Consider the following 24407-nt stretch of genomic DNA (forward strand, 5'->3'; position numbering starts at 1 on the left):
ACTCAGTGTCTATTTAAAAAAAAAAAAAAAAGTCTAAAACAACCAATCAGTGTTCAAAAGCCAATCATTTCCAACAAGTGCTTGGCCCCCGAGGATCGCTCTTTGCTGGATTTTTTTTTTTAGTTTTTATTAGATTTTTTTTTTTCAAAATCCAGACAATGCAAATATCAACCATAAAACATGCCTTAGCAAAGGTTTGTTCTCTTAATCGAGTTTGTTCAGAGCTTTTAAAGAGAAAGATCTATAGCAGCAGCAGGTCAATGCGATTAAAGTGCTCCTGGTCGGGATAATGGGATAATGAGATAATGGGAACGTTACAGGTAGCTCATTCATTCAAGAGTTAAATGAATCTCATTAGGGAATCGGCGCACCAGTTTAACCAGACATAGTACGTAATTCCATGCGTTTTCAACCTAATTTCATGACGAATGAAAGCAGTTACGTTGGAGTAACGATGTCATAAGAAACGCTACAATCCCTGACTCCAAGCCTTTGCTGTGATCCTAATTTTTCAGACGAATCGGCACTCGTGAGAACACGTTACACTTAAGCAGTGCATGAATTCACTCCCATCACACATGATGATCTTCTTCTGATTTGCTTCAGTGTACTAGTGTGAGCTTTACTCTGTTCTCCATCACCACCGAGCCCGTGATGCTCCACTGCACCATCGCTCGCTGCTCTGATGTGTTTGCTGATTAAATACATTCAAATTATGCGTGGATAAATACGGAAACAGGAAGTAGGACATGTCTGTTTCAGAAGCGCAGCGCAGCACGACGTGACGCTGAAGACCCGAGCTCTCGTTTATCGACGGTGTGTACACTTTTACACGTTTCCATAGTAACACCTCATTTACAGGGAAGTTGATATAGCGATTTTTCCTGTACGTTTTTTGTTTATTTAATTTCTTTTATGGAAGGAGTCGCTAGTGTCAGCGCTTTGCGACACCTTCAGGACGGAGGAGTTTACGCTGTACGCTGACGCAGACGTTCCACGTCATCAAGCTTAATAAATATCAGCGGTTCATAGCTGCCATGTCCATGTGCTTGCCACTGCTCATTTAAATACAGACACGCCCACAGATAACCATATATGGTATTTAGGCACTGCTCTATGTTTTAAATAAACAAGGCCACAAGAGGTAAAAGAAACATGTCGGAACAGGAAACAAGGAAAGAGAATGTAAAAGCGGTCAACTTCATACAAAATCAACTTGCCCCTATGAACGCTGCTTTCACGACCACAGAGGTGATATTTAATTTAAAGCCGAGTTTGTTTTTATAGTCGCTCCATCTTGAGCCAATTTCATGGCTGGTCTCCTCAGCTTTTAGTCACCTTCCCGTACGAGAGAACCCCGTAGTGAGGTTCCACACAGGCCAAAATGGGCGAGTCAACATCTAGAGTTCATGTTTAATGGTTCAAGTGCAAATTAAAGTATGCACAAGCCTCCGAATAATTACTAATTAAGCATAATGCCAGCTTTATTATTCATAAGTGTCCTTGGGATTTCTGCTGTGGCGGAATACGTGCTGAGAAATTTAAAGGGCACCGAGGAAAGGAAAACCGTACGCTACGTATACGCTCTCGGAACGGAACCTCAGCTCGGCGACAGAGTGCGATCGTGAAGGTTACGCCGAGGGCGAGCAGGAACGTGCGACGCCCTGAAGAGGAGTTCGTGACTCAGGGTCGAAGAGTCTAATAGCAAATCGAACGAGTTCTGCGTCCGCGCCTGTGAAGCCGACGACGATCAAACGATCTCCTCTGTGAAGGATTCGAACTGCCAGGTGTTTCAATCCCAACGGTTTCAGCAGCGTTAGGACGTTTTATGAAGGGTATAGACCTAGCCATATTCAAACAAGTGAAAAAGTTTGTACACCCTTAGGACCAAGTGGAAAACAGAAAGAAATGTATAGCGATTTGAAGAGATTTATCGCGTTCGATTTTCTTTTTATGGTTTGTTTATTATTATATATTATAAACAGAGTAATATATATATTATTTATAATATATAGTAATTATATATATTATATATATAGTAATTATATATAGTAATAGAGTATATATATATATATATATATATATATATATATATATATATATATATATATATATATATATATATATATATATATATATATATATATATATAGGGGGTGAAAATACAGGGGGTGCAAACTTTTGCACTCTACTGTGAACATAAAGTTACTGAAGAACGTGATTTATTTATTTCGTTTGTTATTTACTTCCTTACTAAGTGTATTATTATTATTATTATTATTATTATTATTATTATTTTATTATGACTTGTAAAATATAGGTATATTTTCACATTTTCAAATTTCCAAACACCAAGGAGGGTGCAAACTTCTGTGCTCCATTCTAATGTGAATATAGATTTAATGGAGAACTTTTATCATTTTTGAAAAATTCTCTAACCAAATAGGTTATGTATTTGTTTATTTATTTATCATAAAATGCCAAATCCTAGGTACGTTTTTTATCGCCAAGAACCATAGGGCGTGCAAACTTTTGCACACTCCTCTCCTGTAAACCTACACGCAATGGAGAACTACCTTTTCATTTCAGCCTTCTTTTCCCCGAATCTGTAGTCTGCGTTTCCTCTTGTGGTCGATATTTTCTTCCTGTTTGTCAGGGGCTTTAGGAAACAATGTGAACGTGTTTTAATGACGTTAAATTCCTTCCGGTGTTTTCCGCAGAGATCTTCGCAGAGATATCTCAGCGAGCTAGGCAGCATGAGAGTCTCTGGTCATGAGTCCTGCTTAAAGAAAAAAAAAAACCCCAACATTGTTGATTTAGAAGAATCGCAGCACACACTTGTGCGTGGTCGAGAGAGATGGAGATAAAGGTGACGCACACAATCGTTCGAATACCAGCTGCCTCTTTTCATCACGTGATCGTTATGATCGTCGAGTCCCGCAGATGGAACAGGGGCTGTGAGCGTCTCGCTGTGGAGGCGATGAATGGACGTCGCAGCGAAGTAATGACTTGTGAGAAACCCACCATATTGACTGCTTCTCCTACACTGCTGTGAGTGTGGGATTCGGAGTGACGAGGTGTGAAGAGAACCCAGAGAACCGTCTGGACAGTACGTTCGAGCTCTGCGTACGTCTCTCCGGAACGTCTTTAGAAGATTTTACTTTATAGAAGTAAGATTTCACGAGACACGTTGACTAACGAACATCGAGGAACATTAATTCGGTACGTTTTCCCAACAGGAACAACACACAGGGTCTGAAATCAAACACCGTGTTGTGCTCTTACAGGAAAATAATCAATACGGGGTGGTGTGATGAAGCGGAGGTTCTGCGGACACTGTACACTCGATTATTTCCTCGTGACAGCACGTCCCGAACTATTTCACTCCTCTTATAGCACAGTTACAATGTTTTATTATTAATGAATGACTAGCTGTACTTTTTATTCATCTATAGTTATGTTTAATGTTGTGGAAGGTCTGTGAAGGTCTTCATCTCTCTCTTTAAGTTAAGGAGACAAAAAAATAAGTAAATAAAAAGCAGCTGGTCCTGTTGCTGAGAAACAAAGCATAAACTCTATCCTGAAGATTTCTGTTTATCCATCTATCCATCCATCCATCTATCCATCAACTCTACAAGTATTGACACCCTATCTATCTATCTATCTATCTATCTATCTACTCTACAAGTATTGGCACCCTATCTATCTATCTATCTATCTATCTATCTATCTATCTATCTATCTATCTATCTATCTATCAACTCTACAAGTATTGGCACCCTATCTATCTATCTATCTATCTATCTATCTATCTATCAACTCTACAAGTATTGACACTCTATCTATCTATCTATCTATCTATCTATCTATCTATCTATCTACTCTACAAGTATTGGCACCCTATCTATCAACTCTACAAGTACTGGCACCCTATCTATCAACTCTACAAGTATTGGCACCCTATCTATCTATCTATCTATCTATCTATCTATCTATCTATCTATCTATCAACTCTACAAGTATCGGCACCCTATATATCTATCTATCTATCTATCTATCTATCTATCTATCAACTCTACAAGTATCGGCACCCTATCTATCTATCTATCTATCTATCTATCAACTCTACAAGTATCGGCACCCTATATATCTATCTATCTATCTATCTATCTATCTATCTATCTATCTATCAACTCTACAAGTATCGGAACCCTATCTATCTATCTATCTATCTATCTGTCTGTCTATCTATCTATCTATCTATCTATCAACTCTACAGGTATTGGCACCCTATCTATCTATCTATCTATCTATCTATCTATCAACTCTACAAGTATTGGCACCCTATCTATCAACTCTACAAGTACTGGCACCCTATCTATCGATCTATCTATCTATCTATCTATCTATCTATCTATTTACCTATCAACTCTACAAGTATTGGCACCCTATATATCTATTTATCTATCTATCTATCAACTCTACAAGTATTGGCACCCTATCTATCTATCTACCTATCAACTCTACAAGTATTGGCACCCTATCTATCTATCAACTCTACAAGTACTGGCACCCTATCTATCTATCTATCATTAGTTCCTGAACTCTCTTCCAATTAAAATCATTTAAATTCCCAGTAAAGAGTTGATGCCTGCTTTTAGTCTCCAGGCCTTTCTTATACGAAGACAAACGAGTGTCAGGTTTTTTTTTTTTCTTCCTCGCCTCCATATTTATCAGAACTGCTTGACACAAGTAGACAAAATGGGAGTCCATTAAGTAGAGCAGGAGCAGGATTGATGCTTCATAGAATCCGCTCAGATGCTGCGAGTTAATAATCTCTATCGAAAAGCTAAGCTTCAACTTCAGAAAGCAATATTAGTTCACTTTAATAGGAATTTATGTTCTGTCCTTTTCTTGAACTGCAAAAGCAAACAAACGGATGTCACCGCGTCTCGATGGCGTAATTGCGTAACGTGGTCCGTGGCGTGATGAGCTAATGATGTGTAGTGCAAAGTATCATTAAGGCAATAAATCCTGCCGATGCTGGTCATTAGGCATAATAGCAGAGCTTCAGAGAGCGACTCTTTATGTTCGTCGGTTTATTTACGTCTCTTCCGTGGTTGTGATGTGCTTCGTCGTAATGAGAAGATGGATGCAGTGTACCAGTGTGTATTTCTGTGTATGTGTATTTCAGATTTCCTTTCATCTAAAATTAATCTCTCAAAGAATGTTTTCCAAACGCTCGAGTCTTTGGTACCGATTTGGGCTCATTTTGGGGGCGGGGCTCATAATGGGAGGTTTTCTTTCACATAAAAGAGATTCTTACAAACCTATTGTGAAAATGGTCAGCACTAGGATCATCCATTTGCTGTTTTTAGTATTTTTCTTTGGCGCCAACACTCAAGCTGTGAAGAACAGCAATTTTTGAACGCGCGGCTTTGTCATCGTGCAAAAGCCGTTCTCGTATAAGAACGGAATCTGGCCTGAGACGCGCGTTTTCAATACAAACACTTTCACCACAAGCTGAGCTAATGACAGTGCTACAGTCCTGTGAAAGTCTGCTTTTTATTCTGTACATCAACAAGGCACCTCCAGTGACCATGACGACTCTTTCCTTGCAATCAGGAAATTGAATCGGTCATGTTGCATGGTATGTGCTGCCAAGCTTGGAGAGCATCCACACCTGATGCGGACACTACCACGGTTTGGTGGAAGTGAATTTCAGACCACCATTTTGAAGTGCATTGGATCTCTGAACCATGCCCAGGCTGGACCAATGGATCACGCCCAGGTTGGACCATGGGATCACGCCCAGGCTGGATCACTGGACCACGTCCGAGGCTTAATCTCTGGATCACGCCCAGGCTGGACCACTGGACCACGTCCCAGGTTGGACCATGGGATCACGCCCAGGCTGGATCACTGGACCACGCCCAGGCTTAATCACTGGATCTAGATCACACCCAGACTGGACCACTGGACCACGTCCGAGGCTTAATCTCTGGATCACGCCCAGGCTGGACCACTGGACCACGTCCCAGGCTTCACGAAACGTCCCAGAAAAACACAAAAGTATGGGAACGTCCCAAGTTTCTCTAAACCCTGTGGTTTTTATTATAGATCTGTTTATAAAGAAATTAGTCTTTGCTATAATCAATTCCCTGAACCTGAGAATTTGGTAAGGTATCCTAATCTCAAGCTTACGCTACATACGAGAGATCCTCAAAAACCTGTCTTTCTTCTGAAGAGAAAATTGAGCTTCTGATTGGATCGAAAGCGAGCAGCCCGGGTGGTTCTGATCAAATCACTGTAACCTGCCGAAGTGGAGTGAGCCAGGATCGAATATTGCAATCATACGCGCCTACTCCGAGCCGTCAGTCAGACCACCGTGAGCTTAAATATGAGATTCAAGTGTGTCCGACGTGCGACCGCATTTATCCTGAAGGCTACGCTGAAGTTGTGGAGATATCAAAGCAGAAATGTACTACATCCATTACTGATACTGAAGGAGAAGTACACATTGCGTTTCATATCTGACTTTCCACACAGGTCTGATTACGAACGCGCGCACCAATCTCTCCATTCCAGGCTGTTCTTCAAATCCTAATATAGTATGTAGCGTTAGGAAAGTGTGTCACGCTGGAATTCATTACCAAACCGGCAGGACCTTGACTAGAACTTTCACTGAATCGCCATCAGGCTGCAGGGTGAATTTAGCAGCATTACTGCAGACAGCCTTATAACCCAACATCCCTATTTCTGCAGAGTTTCTGTGCTGCTTGGACGGATAAGTATAATTGCGTATCATTAGTGTAGAAATGAAAACCAACATTATATTTGAGGCTTGCATACATATCTAAAGCCCCGCCCCACCCACCCACCCACCCACATAAACCTGATCTTGGCCTTAAGTGTAGATCTGTATATCTTTAAACAGACCAGCTTTCACTGATGACATGCTGGAAATACGTTCATGATCATTACAGTTGGATTCATATTTCACCAGCGATGAAGTACTTATTTATTTATTTATTTATTTATTTATTTCTACTTTGTAAGAGTGGAAGAGAACAAGGAAACTGAGCATTCACATAACTCAATAAAAAAACAAACACAGATTCACCCTCACGACCGTGTAGAGCTGTCAGAATCTCTCGGCTCTCCAGCTAACACGGCGTCCTGATATGAGCAGAATTAGCATATTCAGCCTGTCGTGTTTGCAGATCAGCCGGCTCGTCCGCTCCTGCTCCGACGTCCTTATTAAAACCGAAGCGTCTTTGAATTGCTCTGCGCTTCAAGCAGCGTTAAAGCTCACTGGTGTAAACGTCTCTGCCAGGACTTATTTCTAATGCTTTAAATTATACGCCTTCTTCCCGTTACGTTCGATGAAGTCGCGGTACACGGCATTATAGAGATGCATTTCTGCCCGCGTGGATTTGGATCTGGATTTGGACGGAGGCCTCCCGAGAGCCGTCGTTACTGTAAAAGAGAAGAACTTCATGTCTGTAGCCATGCCCTCTTTCTAATCTCTGATCATCTCGAACGTAAAATGGAAATAAGGCTTCAGTCTGAAGCGCAGTGACCCGTGGTCATGCCGGGGAATCGCGTTTCACAGTGTGAGCACTTCAAATACAGATTTTAGACTTTCTTAAATGTCAGATCCTTTTAAGAGGTAACTGCTTACCTTTATTACTTTAATGACTCTGCTAGAGATTTAGCATTTGAAGCTTTCTCTTTAAAAAAAAAAAAAAAAAAAAAAAAATTAGCCACTTTCACTTACACGGTTATTTTTTTTACAATTTTTGGATAAACTTCCCCATAGTACTCTTCAACGTGAAATATCAAAACTCAATACAAAATTGAATTCCGCTTATACGTAGACACGTCAATTACATTATGTCGCTCTTACTACAGTGGAAAGACATAAGATCCTTTGTTTAACAAACAAAAAAAAAACATATCCAGTACCAAACATCTCAGGTTCTAGATGTCCAGCATTAATACATTTATTCTTAATTACATCCATCCATTTTCTACCGCTTACTCCTTCTTCAGGGTCACGGGGGAACCTGGAGTCTATCCCAGGGAGCATCGGGCACGAGGCGGGGTACACCCTGGACAGGGTGCCAGTCCATCGCAGGGCACAATCACACACACACACACACTCGACACACCAATCAGTCTACCATGCATGTCTTTGGACTGGGGGAGGAAACCCCCACAGCACGGGGAGAACGTGCAAACTCCGCCCACACAGGGCCCCGGTGGGAATCGACCCCCCCGACCCCGGAGGTATGAGGCGAACGCGCTAACCGCTAAACCACCGTGCGCTCCCTTAACTGGATATTATTGTTAAATTAACTTTTACTGAATTTGTTTTTTTCACAACATTTTGATACTTTCTTGATTAAACAGCAAGAAATATATCCCGTCAACCTGATCTGTAAATGCTGTTCTTTTGAGAGCATCGTCTGTTTTTGTTAACCCTTTACTTCATGGTGTTGCCATGCAGCAACAATTCATTTATCTCTGTTTTTCAGGCAGTAATACAAAACTACTATTTTCCGATGTAACTAGAAATAGGGGGCTTTAACTTTGACATAATTTTTTTAAAAAAAATGCCATGTCACATGACCAGGAAGTGCTATTCGTTTTCTGCAATCGGATGATGTTTGTTGTTATTTTTGACTATATGATACTTTCCACCATTGTACATTGTTGCCATATGGGAACAATTTACCAGCTACCCCCGAATTTATTTATTTTACTTGAACTAATTCAGAGTACTGTAATGATTCATACAGCAGAGGGTTAAGTATGCATATTTGATTTGAGAAAGCCTCATTTGCTTAAACAAATGTACGTTCTTGTAAAAGCTCTACGACAAAAAGGCCTTGCAGTCAGCGGGCAGAGATTAATTGTAATTTTTTTTTTCCGTAATACTCTTTAGTGCCTCGCCTTAAAGGTCACCTGTAATAATTTTAAGACAATAAAGCAGATGGAATTTTCTGCTTGTTTCATTTTGAAGCCTCTCTGTGATTTCGCTCTCTTTATTTTTCTACTGTTGCTTTTAGCGCTTAACTTAGATAAATGCTGGATCCTCCCCAGAGAGAGCACGACATTTAGATAGCTTATTTCCTGTCACCAGTAAGTGACAGGATGTGAGAGCCATTACAGAGACATGGCCGGGTCTTAAATGCCAGCGTTCAGTTAGTCGATTTAGACGAGTCACTTTTCTCCCACGCTACAACTCTGTATTACCTACGTACATTTCAGTGAGGGAACGGTTGTCCATTTCTCTCTTTTTTTTTTTTCCTTTTATTGTCTTTATTCACTGATTCTTATTGAATTTTGACTAGCCAACACTGAGTAGCATGAAATAATGCATTTGTTAACATGAACAACACACAGGAAATGGAATAAAACCCCTTATACCGCAGCAGTTTACAGACAATTGCAAATTTTATTCATTAAAGTGGGCGCATATGGCTTAGCGGTTAGCGGTTAGCACGTTCGCCTCACGCCTGCAGGGTCGGGGGTTCGAGTTCCACCGTGGCCCTGTGTGTGTGGAGTTCGCATGTTCTCCCCGTGCTGCGGGGGTTCCTCCGGGTACTCCGGTTTCCTCCCCCAGTCCAAACACATGCACGGTAGGCTGATCGGCGTGTCTAAAGTGTCCGTAGTGTATGAATGGGTGTGTGAGTGTGTATGTGATTGTGCCCTGTGATGGATTGGCACCCTGTCCAGGGTGTACCCCGCCTTGTGCCCCATGCTCCCTGGGATAGACTCCAGGTTCCCCGTGACCCTGAAGAAGGATAAAGCGGTGTAAAAGATGGATGGATGGATTCATTAAAGAATGACATGACATTTTTATACAGATTTGCACTGGAGACTCCTTCCATAAATGTTAAACACACACCTCTTTACAGAAAACTTCACCACGTTGACGAATAAAGCACATGTTTTTATGAATCCGTTTACGTGGAGCGCCCATCACCATTCTTACCCTGAAATGAACGATCATTTTCACTCCGTTCCCACTGCCATATCAAAGTGGCCGCATTTTTCCACCTCCCATCGAGGTCGGATTTCTAATACATTTTCTTTGCCAACAGGATTATAGCGACTGTAGGACTCTCTCTCTCTCAATTTCTCTCTCTCTCTTTCTTTGGCACTGTTTCTCTCTTAGAAACAATGAATCCCGGGTTCCTCAATGAAATGAAATGGATTTTAAAGTGGCAGGGGCATGAGCTGCAGAAGCTTTGAAATGTGGTTATCCGTCCAGAGTGCATTGTAGTGCAGCGGGAGTAGCTCTCCACATGGACAACCTCGTCCTCCATTTGTGTAAAATATCAAATAATGATATAGCGAGCCGGGCTGCCGCTGCTATAACAGCAGCGTCTGATCCTTCAGCACCGTCTGATGTTATTGCGGAACATCATAGCAGTCACGGTCACATACATTATGTTTAATGCGGTCCTGCATTTCTGTGCCTTTTTACTTTCTGATCTAAAAGCGCGTAAGTAACATAATAGCGTCCTCGTACTTGCAGCATCCTTTGATTTGTGTTTTGAAATGGAAAGAAAAATAAAATCTGCACAGAGAACATGTTCAAAACATTATTTATTGTTTATTTTGGCTTTAAAACAATAATAACGTATTATATAAACCATACTTACATTCGTAAACGCTCGTGAATGACCTCGACGTGTAAGAAGGTAGATTACAAAATCGGCACTGGATCGCTAATATGGATCACTAGATGTTTTTAAAGGATAGCACGACGGTCATGGTAAGGGAGGATGACACGGTGGCTGGAAAAGAAATCTGCAGGATTGTTCACGGTCCGCAATTTAATAACGTTTTAATCTCCCAAAATGTATTTCTGCGCATGTTAATCGGATTTTTCTTCTTCTCGAGGGAAAATATCTCGATTAGGACGGAATGTATCTAGTATGTGTTATAACAAGATTATAATGAACCCGTTACAAGATTACTAGATTTACTCGTTTCAGGCTTGAAATGACCGTGCTCATTTTGAACATTTATTTCTAGAAGGAAGCGCAATGATCTGCCGATGGAATCCGTCAGTGTAAACAACGTGACACGAGCGAATGTGTCTAGAATAGGTTTAATACGCTTAGATCGGGTTTGCTGTAATCTTATAATGATATTGAGCGTGACATGGTATTTGTTGCCAGACTTTCTGGTTTGTGTGTTTCTATAACCGATCTCCTGGGATTTTCATGCACGGATGGTTGGGTCAGAATTTCGCACCGACGGCATGAATCCATAGACCTAATCTGCCTTGTTTTTAGCGGCGGAGGCTGGTGGAGGTTTTGTAATGGTGTGGGGAATGTTTTCTGGGCACACCTTAGGCCCGTTAATACCGATCATTCCTTCATGACCACGATTTAGTCGTCTTCTAACGGCTGCTCCCAGTGCACCGTGTCACAAAAGTCGTCTCAAACTGGTTTCATGAGCATGACAAATCAATAGAACACCGCTGGGATGTGGTAGAACGGGAGAAGCAGGAATTGCGTGACGTCAACATGGACCAGAATCATAAAGGAATGTTTCCAGTATCTTCTGGGATCCATGCCATGAAGACTTGAGGCTGTTTTGACAGTAACATACCCAGTGTTAATACAGTGTTCCTAATAAAGTGTCCAGGGAGTGTATAGAAATGTGCCTTAATTTGCCATGTGTGCAAAGCTAAGAATAAAAAGGAGCCTGAAATGTTGTGCAACAAAGTCCAAGATCGTCTAGACCAGGGGTGTCCAATCTGATCCGTAAAGGGCCGGTGTGGGTGCAGGTTTTCGCTCCAACCAAATAGGGAACCGCACCTGATTCCACCTGTTTAATCAGTTGATCCTGACTTTCAACAGACCCAGGTGTGGCTTCTGCACCCACACCGGCCCTTTCCGGATAACATTGGACACCCCTGGTCTAGACGTATCATAATCGTATCAATCTTCAAACGACTTGCCTTTACTCTTCGACACCTCTATACAGTAACGATTGAGAGTCACGTTTGCTGGTGTCACGCAGGAGAGTCCATTTCCGACCCTTTCTCCACGGTTCGGATTTCTGTAAAAGCGAAAACATCTTGAATATATTCGAATCGATCAAGTGTCTCCGGGTATAAGGTGGCAATAAACCAAATAGAAGATTATTAAGCAATGTTTACAGACGTGTCAAGCTTGAACGTTTCTTATCCTATTGCCAATTCTGTTTGCAGTTTCGTTTCTTTCTAGAGACGTCAGCCAACAGAAGACCCACTTCATTCTCTACACTTCGAAAAAAAATGTCATCTTAGCAAGTGAAACCATCTCGAATATTCGGTATCAAAGCATCGAAATGCTTTGATAACGTGTCTGTTTCTAGGAAGACGCGAATTCACCCGGCAATAGAATGAAATGGTCTCAAGCCTGAAAGACGACAGAAATGTGACTGTATTTAAGATGGTTTTATTTGCTGAGATGTCGTGGTTTTTTTTTTTTTTGCAGTGTATATTGATCTAATCCACTGTAGTGTATAATCCCAACCCCCAACACACACAGTTGTAGACAGACATTGTTTGTCTAATGACAGTTAAAGATAAATCCATGCAGGATCTACATTTCGATGCTCTGATGGATAAATGTGGTGATAGTAAAACTGGAATAATTCTGACTAGGAGGCAGCGAGCGTGGTTAATTCTGGGTTTGTGATGCATTGCTGTTGACAGATGGCATGTTGACAGATGGCATTGCATAATAACACAAGAGAGAAAGAGAGAGAGAGAGAGAGAGAGAGAGCGAGAGAGCGCTCTCCAGCTCGCTGCATGTCGTCTTCTGCTGAAATCTCTCATTATATCTGTGTGTCAGGCAGAACCAGCTGAGTGCTGACAATTGAAGTGGTAGCGGAAGCAAATGCGATTTTGATTTCCCCCCAAAAAACGCGGCTGGAGGACAGCCTTTAAAGTCGAACACGAGCCGTCAAACAGGAGCGAGGTGGAAAAGCTCCGCGAGAGAAAAGACGACCGGTATACTCGTTTTTATATCAACGCAGTTTTAGTTTCTTTTCTTTCTTTTTTTTTTGTAAGCTTGGCAAGTCACCGTGATGTCAAATAAATAGTGAGAGAGTCATCCATATTCGCCTACACCATCTCAATCGCCGGGATAGCCGAATCGGCATCCGGAATCTCATGAATTATTCATTCGGCTCCGACGTCCTGTTCACTGACTTCCCATTGTGTGGCGGAGCAGGTCAGCAGGAGCGTGGTGAAAAATCTTAAAGCGCGAAGCCATTCAGACCCCGAAGCGCTCTTATTGAATTCCACAGCGGTCGTTAAGGCACAGAATGAGTGCTAATTTTTGAGAGACTATAGCTCTGGGAATGAAGCTGTAATGCTCAATTATAAAGGCCTAATGGTACGCTATCCTTTATTTTCACAGGTGTCGCTGCGATCTGTGCAATTACCCACGATGCCGTTTGTTTACAGCTATGACGCCATTTTGATTCCTTAGCGAAATACCTAATGGATTTGTCCTGTAATGCAGATAGGTCTTCTTACCTGAAACCTTTACCTTTAAAACAAACAGTAAACGTGCATTACACCTCATATCATACGTTCCCATTTGTTGAAATACTACATGACATGTCCTACATTCTATTCGTTCAGCTTAGGTGACCGTTTACCTGCGTGCAACTGGAAGATCTCAGCTGTTTGTCCATATTGTTGTGACTTTTTTTTCTATTAAAATTGTTTTGAAACAAACAAACAAACAAACAAACAAACAAAGACCGCTCCCGTTAACATTAAGTTGCGGTGCTACACGGTGCTTTCAGACCACTCGTTTATTCATCCTTAGTAACCGCCCGGTCGGAGTCGCAGTGGTTTAAGCCGGACAGCTGGTTTCTTGGGATATTTTGCGATAACGGAATTTGTCAAAAAATAATCACAAACAAAAATGACTTCACACGCAAAATTCTCGTCTTTGGCATAAATATTCATGGCATTCAGTGCCAGGCTTCCGAGTCTTGTTCTTCAAACTGACCACATACTCTGTATATATATATATATAGCATGATTTTACCACAGCGTTGTTGAGTTCTGGATTCTGATTGGTCAGAAGGTGTTGCTTAATTTTCATATATAACAGCAGCTCTGACTGTAGCGCAGCTGCGAAGCTATACTGTATATTAATGCGCTCGTTCTAATACGCCATCGTTTCTATAGTAACGGCTCATTTACTGTACAAGGATTTGTACGGATGGAAAAAAAAAGAAACGCAAAAACGTTACGGTTTATGGAATTTATGGAAGGAGTCTCCAGTGTCAGCGCTTCAACAGTCAGAGGTATAGCTATAACTGTCCTGTATTCCGGCTCATAAATATTACAAATGTGACCATATCCTGCTTTCTGTCTCTCCTTTTTTGGATTTGTTCTCATTTGTGTGTGCTGTCTAACACACACACACACACACACACACACACACACACACACTATGACGCAGCAAACCTGCAGGCTTTGACCAATTGATTAAATATTTATACCGAATTTATGAGCCTCTCATGCCGTCATCCATTCAGTACGGAATTAAAGGCAGCTCCATTCATCACCTTCAGCAGGGAGGGAATTAAACTTCGCCCTTCTCCCTGCGTCACGTTAAGAGTACAGATGTAAGGAACGTTTCTCATGCACACTGTACATTGTGACGTTAGCGTATGTTCTCTGGTTCCTCGCAGGGCGATGACGTGCTGACGGTCATTAAGATGAAGGCGCAGTGGCCCGCATGGCAGCCTCTCAACGTGTAAGTACTTCTGTCCGAAAATCACAACCAACCGAACATCACACCATCTGAAGAGTTTTAATGGAAACCTTATCGTCATGCCAACCAATCACACCTTGGTAGCTTATTACCGAATGAAGCATTGACTAATTTATTCGTTCTTAAACCTCGGTTACTAACCGTTTGTGTATTATTCGTATATAATAACTAACCCACAAACAAACAGCTCTGTAACTACATTCATACTCCTGTGTCATTTACTAGCAAGGGTTCCAATAACTACTCATAAAAAAAATGGAGATTATTATAATATTAAACGTTTATAAATGATTCCTCGTTGCTTGGTGTAAAGCGAGAACATTCGATGCCATGTTAAATTTTTTTAAAAAATGATATTTAATCAAATTTAATTGTTTTTATATTGTTTAAAGATATTCTTTTTTTTAAAAATTAGTCCTACCCTTCAGAACCGACATACTGTAAAGTATTTACGTTTCCCAGAAGACAAAATAATAGCAATTTACACCGATCATCCTGTTCAAAAGTTTACCCCCCCCCCGGGGCTCTTAATGCACCGTGTCGCCTTCTCGAGCATCGGTGAACGTTCGCGCCTTTTGTAATAATCGTGTACGAGTCCCTCAGTCGCCCCCGGTGTGAAACGATGGATCTCAGTGCAGAAGATGCTGGAAAAGTAAAGAACGTGAAGGACCCGGAGGATTTTTTTTCTGAAGAACAGCGGGCGGTTCAACTGCTCGAGACTAACAGAGGGACTCAAAGAATTATCACAAAATGCCGTTGATCATCAGGTGACGACACACGGGATTAAGAATCGGGAAGGGTGTGTAAACTTTTGGACCGGTTCATTTGTGTAAATTCAGGTATTATCGTGTCTTGTGGACTACACGTACACGTGTTATGTGAAAAAGTGCAATTCCAACGATCCGTCATTTATACCCCCCGTCATTACTGACATTTTTTCAGACTTCGCACATGGTCTGACCTCAACTGTACATAAAAGACCAGTAACTCATCTCAGATTATACGAGTTTGGAGGCAGTCGAGTCGCGCGTTTACATTAATGAGTCTTCTTCCGTGTGAATTTACACACGCGCAGGAGCGCGAGAAGGATACGAATACGAAATGTCTTTTGTTTTGTTCTGAAATTCTAGGAATTTTTATTTATTCATTTATTTATTTTTCATGAAAACCAAGTTTCTTGTCTAAACACCTCTTACGGATGATTTACGAACCACGAAGCCCACTGTGGGTAAATTTATTCAAATAATAATAAATTAATATTCGGTACATTTGGCGCTCTTGACAAAAGCGGGGAACTGAATTAGTTTTTGCGCAGGTAATTAGACAAAAATCTGTCTTCATAGTTAAAATGTAAATGGAGTCTACAGCAGCGTAGATAATGAAATGAAATGAAATGCAATGCAAGTGACTTCCACTGTATGGGGCCTGTTTATTAATGTAAAACCAGATCTGCTCAGCGTGCGTCAGTTCTGAACATATGGCTGAGTTTGTGTGTATTGAGACTGAATATGAGTAATTATATAAAGTAATATAAACAGGCAAACATGGCGTCGTTTTCTTTTTCTTTAATCACATTAATCGTCTTTGAAACAGTCGACCGGCTGATCATTATCCCACGTTATGTTCTTTTCTTTAACGGGGAAAAAAAAAAAAAAAACTTATCGAAAGCACTGATTAATTTCCGTGGAGTCCTGCCTGTTCTCCAGCTCGTGTCTGATCACGTGGGAACGGAACCGTTACCGTGACGTCCGTAATAGAAGCCGTGCGGATCTGCTCCTCTCCTGGTGCGCGACGTGAACTCATTACGGAGTGCGATACTCGGACGCCGTGTCGTCAGAAGCGTTTCTGAGAGCTTCCGGGTTCGAGTGAACCGCAGGAGGATCTTGAACGGGTACTAAACAGGAAGTAGTAATAAAAAGGTGAAGGTGAATTTGTTTTTCAAGGAGAAGAAGGCTTTTTGAACGGTTCAAGGGTTTTCTCGTATGATTCTTATCCACTTCCGGGATGTGAATAAACTGCCTTTAGAGGAGATGTTTGTTTAACGTTCAGCGTAGGGAAGGAGTCTCCAGCGTCAGCGCTTCGTAACCGTCAGAGGTCAAGCTGAATGCTTTTCCGTCTTCGTCGGGACGGAGGAGTTTACGCGTTGGCGTTCCTCAGGAACGTCACAAGCTCCGTTTTTGATGTGTCGTTGTCGTCGTCTTATTCGCGATTGTTTACATGTTGTTATATTTTTCATTTTATCGTGCGCCCTTGTCGTTTTATATCGTGATCTTTTATTTGGGCGAGCTCTTATTGGGTGGCTTGATATCTTTTTTTTGTTCTTGAGAGACTACAAATTATTATTACACTCCTGTGTTAGGATTTCTCACAGTTTAAAAGTCGACAGTCGTCATGTCTCCAGCCGTGTATTTTGGGATACCGTGTTAAACCCCGCCCCCCGGAAACGAATCACTCTACAGAGAGGTGAAGTGCACGAGTAGATGTTTGATTCTGATCAGAGCCCCAGACTAGATTTAGCTTTTAACTTCCAACATATTATTCAGCTACGCATCTGGAACGTGATCGTTTATTATTCGTTAAAGAAACCACGGCAATTCTCCGACGGTTACGATGTTCTATTTATTAAAGAATGACGCTACGTTTTGTACGGTTTATCGTTACATCGGCGATTACGCTCGTTCCTAATCCGCTATATGTGAACCGTTACTATAGAGACGAAGATTAATGTTAGAACGAGCGCATCAATAGAAACCTGCGCTACCGTCAGGGCTGCCGCTCGAGAAAACTAAATCAACACCTTCCGACCAATCACGGTCCAGATCTCAAACGAACTTTTTTTTTAAAGGGATATCGTTTGACTTTTCTTCGCACCCTCTTTTCTCGATTTCCCTCGCCGTAGTCTTTCTCCTGTCGTGACTCGGTGCTGGTATTTTTAGATTAAAAAGAAGAGAAAAGCGTACACCAGTTGTGATTGTGCTTTGGAAAACCACGCCGCAGAACTTTCCAGAAGCTTCAGAAGACGTAGTTGAGTTGATAAGCAGTGCGCAGGCATGCAGACTGTGAAATAACGGGTTGTCAAAGCGGGAGGAGTCGCAAATTAGATGCGTGGTTTGTCTGAGCTTCAATGCTCGTGTGTGTGTGTGTGTGTGTACAGCTTCTCTGTACTGTCAACTCCAGAAATATTGGCACCTTTCTCGAAAAAAAAAAAAAAAGAAAGAAGAAAGGAATATATAAAACACAAGTATGAGTGTGTACGTGTGCGTGCGGTGAAATATATTCGCGCTAAATGTTTAGGCAGGTTTTGCGCGTGTGTATAAACGTAGTGCAGTCCAGCAATGTGTGTGGTTAGTGTCCTTTCGGTGTGTGTATTCGTGCTACAGACAGAGCGCCTCGGAGACAGTTCTGTTCATGCTAATTCCAGGTTTATTCTCAGAGATCATGGCGTATTAGCACCAGCTGGAGTACTGTCTTCACTCTCTCTCTCTCTCTCTCTCGTTAATAAAGGTGCATAAACACGCTCGACCCTGCGCTCACACGTTTAACGGCCCATGCGGTTTAATCGCTTGTTGATTTTGAAAAATTTTGCTATTGCAAAGTTTTTTGTGCTCATTTTTAAACTCGAATTGGCGGTGATGTCTGTCGGTAAACGAGACCGTAGAGCCGCAGTCGTGTTCCGACGCACGTGGCGACGACGTCACACGGCGCGTCTTGGACCAAATCTGCGGAATACCTGCGGTAATCTTGAAAAATCGCAAGCTCCAATCGCGATCGAGCTTTCTTGATTTTGCTTCAATTTCTGCGACCGCACATTTTATTTATTTATTTTTTTTTTTAAAAGTCGCGAGCGATCTCTGCGCTGCTTTGCCCTCCGTGCAGTGATGTGTCTGTTCTTGCTTTGCGTGGCTCCATGGATCCTTGGCATGACGTTCACTTCGCTGTGTTTTCCGATAAACGTAAAAAAAAAAAAAACAGCACGTAACAGGGCAAGATGAAGTGATGACGTTACTGCAGCTCTGAGACCGGATGCTGAGCTTTCACGCCTGACGCACATCTTCCCAGGGTTCAGCGCAAGTGAATACCAGACCACACTTTTCAAGACGGCCTGAGCTCTGGACCAATACCGGGCATGAAAACATGCTTCACGCTTCACCAAACATACTGATCTCTCAGGGCACATTGCTCCCTCACCCCCCCCAAGTCCAAAACCAAAAGGAATTTACATCTCCAATCCTCTGAGTTTGTTGCTTCACCACATGTTAAAGGAAGAGACTCTTCCCTGCATAGCGTATTAGATGAAAGTAGGAGTTTGTGGAACGGAGACAAGCGACGGACTAGACCAAAAACAACCAACCGTATTCCATCGGGATTGCGTGGGTGAGAACGTAGGACACGAGACATGGAGTTTGTTGTGATGACGACAGTGACTAAAGCAAATCAAGCCGGGGTGCCAATACTTTAATCTTAATTAACGTAAAGGGTGTTTAAGCGCTACTTTTACTGGATGAAGATTCATTAAAAATGCAATACAAGTTTGGAGTGTAGTGCTACAGAGCGGTGATGCCCGACCCTGTGTACAGAGCGTATATAGCGGACAGGAAGCCATTTTGGATTTGTCGACGCTGAATGTTTACGACAACGTGAAGCGTCAAATTCTCGTTCTCTTTGCACACTCTCTCTGTTTTTATGGGAAGTTTGTCCTAAATCTCTCCACTGAATTAATAAACCGCGTTCTCCTTTGTCATTTCATCTGCACTCGTTTTGTTTTTTGGGGGTTTTTTCCCCACAAAATCCATTTCGCTCGAGTCTTTTAAACTGGCAAATGAATATCTTCAAATCACCCAGCAATCACTCGCTGTTGCCGACGACAACAAATCCGCTCTGAGGTCGAGAGAGAGCCATCTAGGAGTGTGTAATTCGTGCATGAGGAGGATTACCGGTTGATTAGATGACACATGGCCTGATTTTCATGCTTTTGAGACGCAAACAGCCTGCGTTGGGAATTTTAAATACTGTACTTTACGTAGCTCCTGCACTTTTTGGCTGCTTTTACACTCGCTCTCTCTCTCGCTCTCTCTCACTCCCTCTCTCTCGCTCCCTGTCTCTCGCTCTCTCTCTCGCTCCCTGTCTCTCCCTCCCTCCCTCTCTCTCGCTCTCCTTCCCTCCCTCTCTCTCGCTCCCTATTGCTCTCTCGCTCTCTCTCTTGCTCCCTCTATCTCTCTCTCCCTCTCTCTCTCCATCCCTCTCTCCCTCCCTCTCTCTCGCTCTCTCTCTCTCCCTGCTCCATTTTTTCTTTCTCGTTCCTCTGTTTTGTTATTCTGCCCTTGACTCTTTGCTTCAGGCCATCCCTTGTTCCCCACCTGCCCCTGTCCATTCACTGTTTTTAGAATTTTAACTTCCTGCCATTATTTAACTTTTGTCCTTTCTATCCATATTCTATTTTTTTTTTTCTCTCTTTTAAAAATGTTTCCTGCCCTCCTGCGGATGGCAAAGTGAGAAAATAAGTTATTTATATGGTTGAGTGCAAAAAAAAAAAAAAAAAATGTTATTAAAACTGTTAAATAGCCAGAACTTTACTTTACTACAAGCCAGTCAGTGAGGTTATGATTTTGGTTCTGAATCAGTTTTTGTTCATGATTTTGGTTGTGTCTCAGGCGAGCCGCTCCCTCAGCAGAGTTCTCTGTGGACCGAACTCGTCACCTCATGTCCTTCCTGACCATGCTTGGCCCGAGTCCAGACTGGAACGTGGGTCTCTCGGCTGAAGATCTCTGTACGAAGGAGTGCGGATGGGTGCAGAAGCTCGTCCAGGACCTGATCCCATGGGACGCCGGGACCGACAGCGGCGTCACCTACGAGGTCAGCGTCCGTGTGCTCGACTTCCCTCAGTCGCACCGAGTGACGTGTGTTATTCAGTCCGGGCTGAGAGAGAGGTCTTGTGCGACACTGATTAAACTACCCCGAGTGTCTGTACTGGGAATCTGCTCAGAGCTGTAACTCTTCACCACCGCTCCGGAACCATCTGGAACATTTACATTTTTAACACCAGTAAAGTAGCAGGCATATAACTACTGCCATTTCCTTTCCTTCTTTCTCTCTCTTTAATTCTTCCTTTCTTTCTTACTTTCCCTAGTTCTTTCTTACTCTCATGTTCTCTCTCTCTCCTATTTTCTTCCTTCTGTTCTTCCTCTTGCTCTTCACGTTCTCCCTTTCTTAAAAGATGGCCTATTTTTTTTAACGTCGTACTCCCTCATGTACATACACAGTGATGTCTGAAGGGAAATAATTAAGATATATAGATTTTTGAGTGCGGGTTTGGCCAGAGCTTTAGAGACAATGATCTCAGGATGATTCTGCCATCTGCTGGTGCTCTGGACATCAGGTAAAACACATCAGGAATAAAGAATTGCAGATTTAAAGACTAGGAATAAATGCAGTAGTGATGGTTGATGGGATGTGATGAATAATGTGCAGGGAATGATTTAAATCACGCCGTTCATTCATTCTGCCTTTTCTTCGTTCAGTCTCCTAACAAGCCGACGCTTCCTCAGGAGAAGATTCGTCCTCTTACGAGTTTGGATCATCCCCAGAGCCCGTTTTACGACCCAGAGGGCGGAGCTATAACCCCGGTGTCCAGGCTGGTGGTGGAGAGAATCGCCCGCAAGGTCTGTCTGGTCATAGTTCTGTCGATTTTTTTCATTTTGACATTGTCCTTGTCACTTTCTGAGCTTTTTTGAAGAGAAACCGAGGAGTATGCTGCACACAGGAGCAGGGCTTTTCAACCTGTAGAGGGAGCATGAGCAGTCGAGAGTCAAGAACTAACTAACTAAATAATATAAATAATATAATTATTATAATAATAATAATAGAAACGTTCAAACTAAATAAAGGGTGGGTTCGCATTTCCAAAAAAAGGCTTAGCGTTTATAAACCAGGTTACCTTTCATTCGTTAGCTTAGCTTTAATGCCCTAGATCAGATTTCACTCACTAGTTTAACCTCCAGTCACTAGGCTACCGTTCACGCTGTAGGTTCGCGTACACTCTTTAGATTTTAGTTGTGTTTATTTTTTTCAGGGTGAGCAGTGCAACATCGTGCCTGATAACGTCGACGACATCGTAGCAGACATCGCTCAGGAGGAGAAAGAGGAAGGTCTGCGATTTCATCATCTTCGCGAGAAACTCGCTTTAGCTTTTTACCTTTACCCTTTTCTTTAAAAAAAAAAAAAAAAAAAAAAAGTGCCGATACTGGAGACTCCTTCCATACACGTGAAATAAACACATTTCACCTTACGGAAAACTCCACCACATCAATCACACCTGTTTTGTTCATCTGCTTTTGGTGGAGCGTCCACTATGGACGAGCTGTTACCGTAGAAACGATAACGTATTAGAACGAGCGCATTAACGTACACCTGTGGTGTGTACTGTAGCCGCGCTACCGTTATAGGAAGCGGAAAAGAAACACCTTCTGACCAATCACAATCCAGAATTCAACAGCGCCGTGTTTTAGTTAATTCGGAAAATCCAGGATGTCTTTATCCCAGTCCCGGCATCTCATTCTGTACTCATCACTTGTTCAGACGACACTCCGGAGACGTGCATTTACTCCAACTGGTCTCCGTGGTCGGCCTGCAGCTCCTCCACCTGTGAGAAAGGAAAGCGGATGAGGCAGAGGATGCTAAAGGCCCAGCTGGACCTGAGTGTCCCCTGTCCACACACACAGGACTTCGAGCCGTGTATGGGGCCTGGCTGCAGTGACGAGGGTATCACACACACACACACACACGTCACATTAAGCTTTTCTTTATTTCTTTTTAAAAGGTGACTTACAGCTGAGCTACAGAATGATACGACGCAAGTTATCCAGCTGTTCTGAGTGATCCCGCCTCTCATATCTATAAATATAAGCGGTTGGAAGTAAATATTCTCAGATTTCTGTTTCATAGTTGTCAGGATTTATTTATTCAACCGGTTTTTTTCCTCGCTAGTCTCAGGTTTAACTCCGTGTATATTCTCGGTTTTATTGTAATATTCTTTGTTTTTCCTCGAAATATTTTCAACGTTTTGTCGAGCTTTTATCATCTCAAGTTTAATTTAATATTCTTAACTGTAAATTCTTAGCTGTAAAATAGTCAGATTTTATATTATATTTATATAGTTTAAATAATAGTTCATAAAAAGTTAATAAGAGACAATAATATATATATTTTTTTTTTAAAAAAATAATAAAATAATGTCCTCAGTTTATTTAAATAATCTCAGCTTTATTTCTACTAGATTTCTTAGGTTTAATTCGATATTCTCAAGTTTAATTCTACTTGCATTCTTAACATTGACAGATTTAATTCTGCTTACATTCTCAGGTTTATTTGAGTATTCTTAGGTTTTAAAATTCTCAGGTTCAGTTCTATATTCATTCAGTATTTCTGAGCTTTAATTCAAATATTCAGCTTTTTTTGTTTGATATACTGTCAGGTTTTTTGAAATATCGCTATAACTGTGTTTTTTTCCGTGTGGCAGATGCGTCGACGTGCATGATGTCCGAGTGGATCACCTGGTCTCCGTGCAGCGTGTCGTGCGGAGCGGGCGTTCGGTCCAGGGAGCGCTACGTAAAGCAGTTTCCTGAAGATGGTTTCGCCTGCACCCTCCCCACCGAGGAGACCGAACCGTGCACCGTCAACCACGACTGCTGTGAGTAAACATCCTTACTTAAAGTTTCCTCACAAACAGTCCCATGTCGGTGAAATCATTTTTTTTTCCGGTTATATTTTACTAACAACACGTTTGCGTGCAAAGATTTCAGCGATCCAAAATGATCACGCACGGTTGCGTGCGGTCACGTGCCTCGTAAGGAATCCAAACTTTAAGTTCCGTCGGTGTTAAAGGTCACGGCGTTAATCAACTTACTTGTTTAAAAAGTCTTAATTATGTCCATTTCTAAGGTTTCTAAGATTAACGATAAATATTTGGTATTATAACATGCTCGTTAACCTTTCATATGTAATTTGTTCATGAGAATTAATTATTAAAACTCTGCAGACTGTAGTAACCTACTGTATATACAAGCAGCTTTATACTAAGCGGGTTTTATGAAATTATTATTATGTGTATACTAAATAATAATAATAATAATAATAATAATAATAATAATAATAATAATAATAATAATACGTTTGTTTATGGTTTGTTTATTTGTTTATAATTGTTCCCAGTTACATACTAATAGTATAAAATGTTTCTAAGTTTTAATAAATTAATAAATACATACAAATATAAGAATAAACTTCAATTAGAAAAAAAAAAAAAAACTAAACAAAACCTTGCACAGAAACACCGACAAACACGGCCTGGATCTTAACGACATTAAATGCACGCCAAGACTTTGCTGTGAAACTGAAACACGGAGACAGCGGGGCATAAACAGACAAAGGTAAACAGGTGCACACATTAGGATAACTAAACAACGACAGGGCGGGGCAGAAACAGGTCTAAACACAAACAAACGCACGTGGAGGACAGAGAATACGCCCAAGCAGCATTCAGGGTGGAATTTCTGACAACTGAAAGGTTAATGTTATGAGTGTCTCTTCATATACTGT

At 41.7% G+C, this 24407-nt stretch overlaps 1 protein-coding gene across 1 annotated transcript in view; it reads left to right on the top strand.

The window, feature by feature from the left end:
- The window catches only part of spon1a (spondin 1a), an 82119-nt gene that overhangs the window by 52208 nt on the left and 5504 nt on the right, over window positions 1–24407 (top strand). The window contains exons 7-12 of the mRNA XM_017465171.3: window positions 14731–14795; window positions 20465–20666; window positions 21332–21472; window positions 21883–21958; window positions 22389–22571; window positions 23329–23499. Coding sequence (XP_017320660.1) covers window positions 14731–14795; window positions 20465–20666; window positions 21332–21472; window positions 21883–21958; window positions 22389–22571; window positions 23329–23499 — 838 coding nt within the window. The remainder of the gene's footprint in view (window positions 1–14730; window positions 14796–20464; window positions 20667–21331; window positions 21473–21882; window positions 21959–22388; window positions 22572–23328; window positions 23500–24407) is intronic.

This window comes from Ictalurus punctatus, chromosome 4, assembly GCF_001660625.3.
Source record: "Ictalurus punctatus breed USDA103 chromosome 4, Coco_2.0, whole genome shotgun sequence".
NCBI lineage: Eukaryota > Metazoa > Chordata > Actinopteri > Siluriformes > Ictaluridae > Ictalurus > Ictalurus punctatus.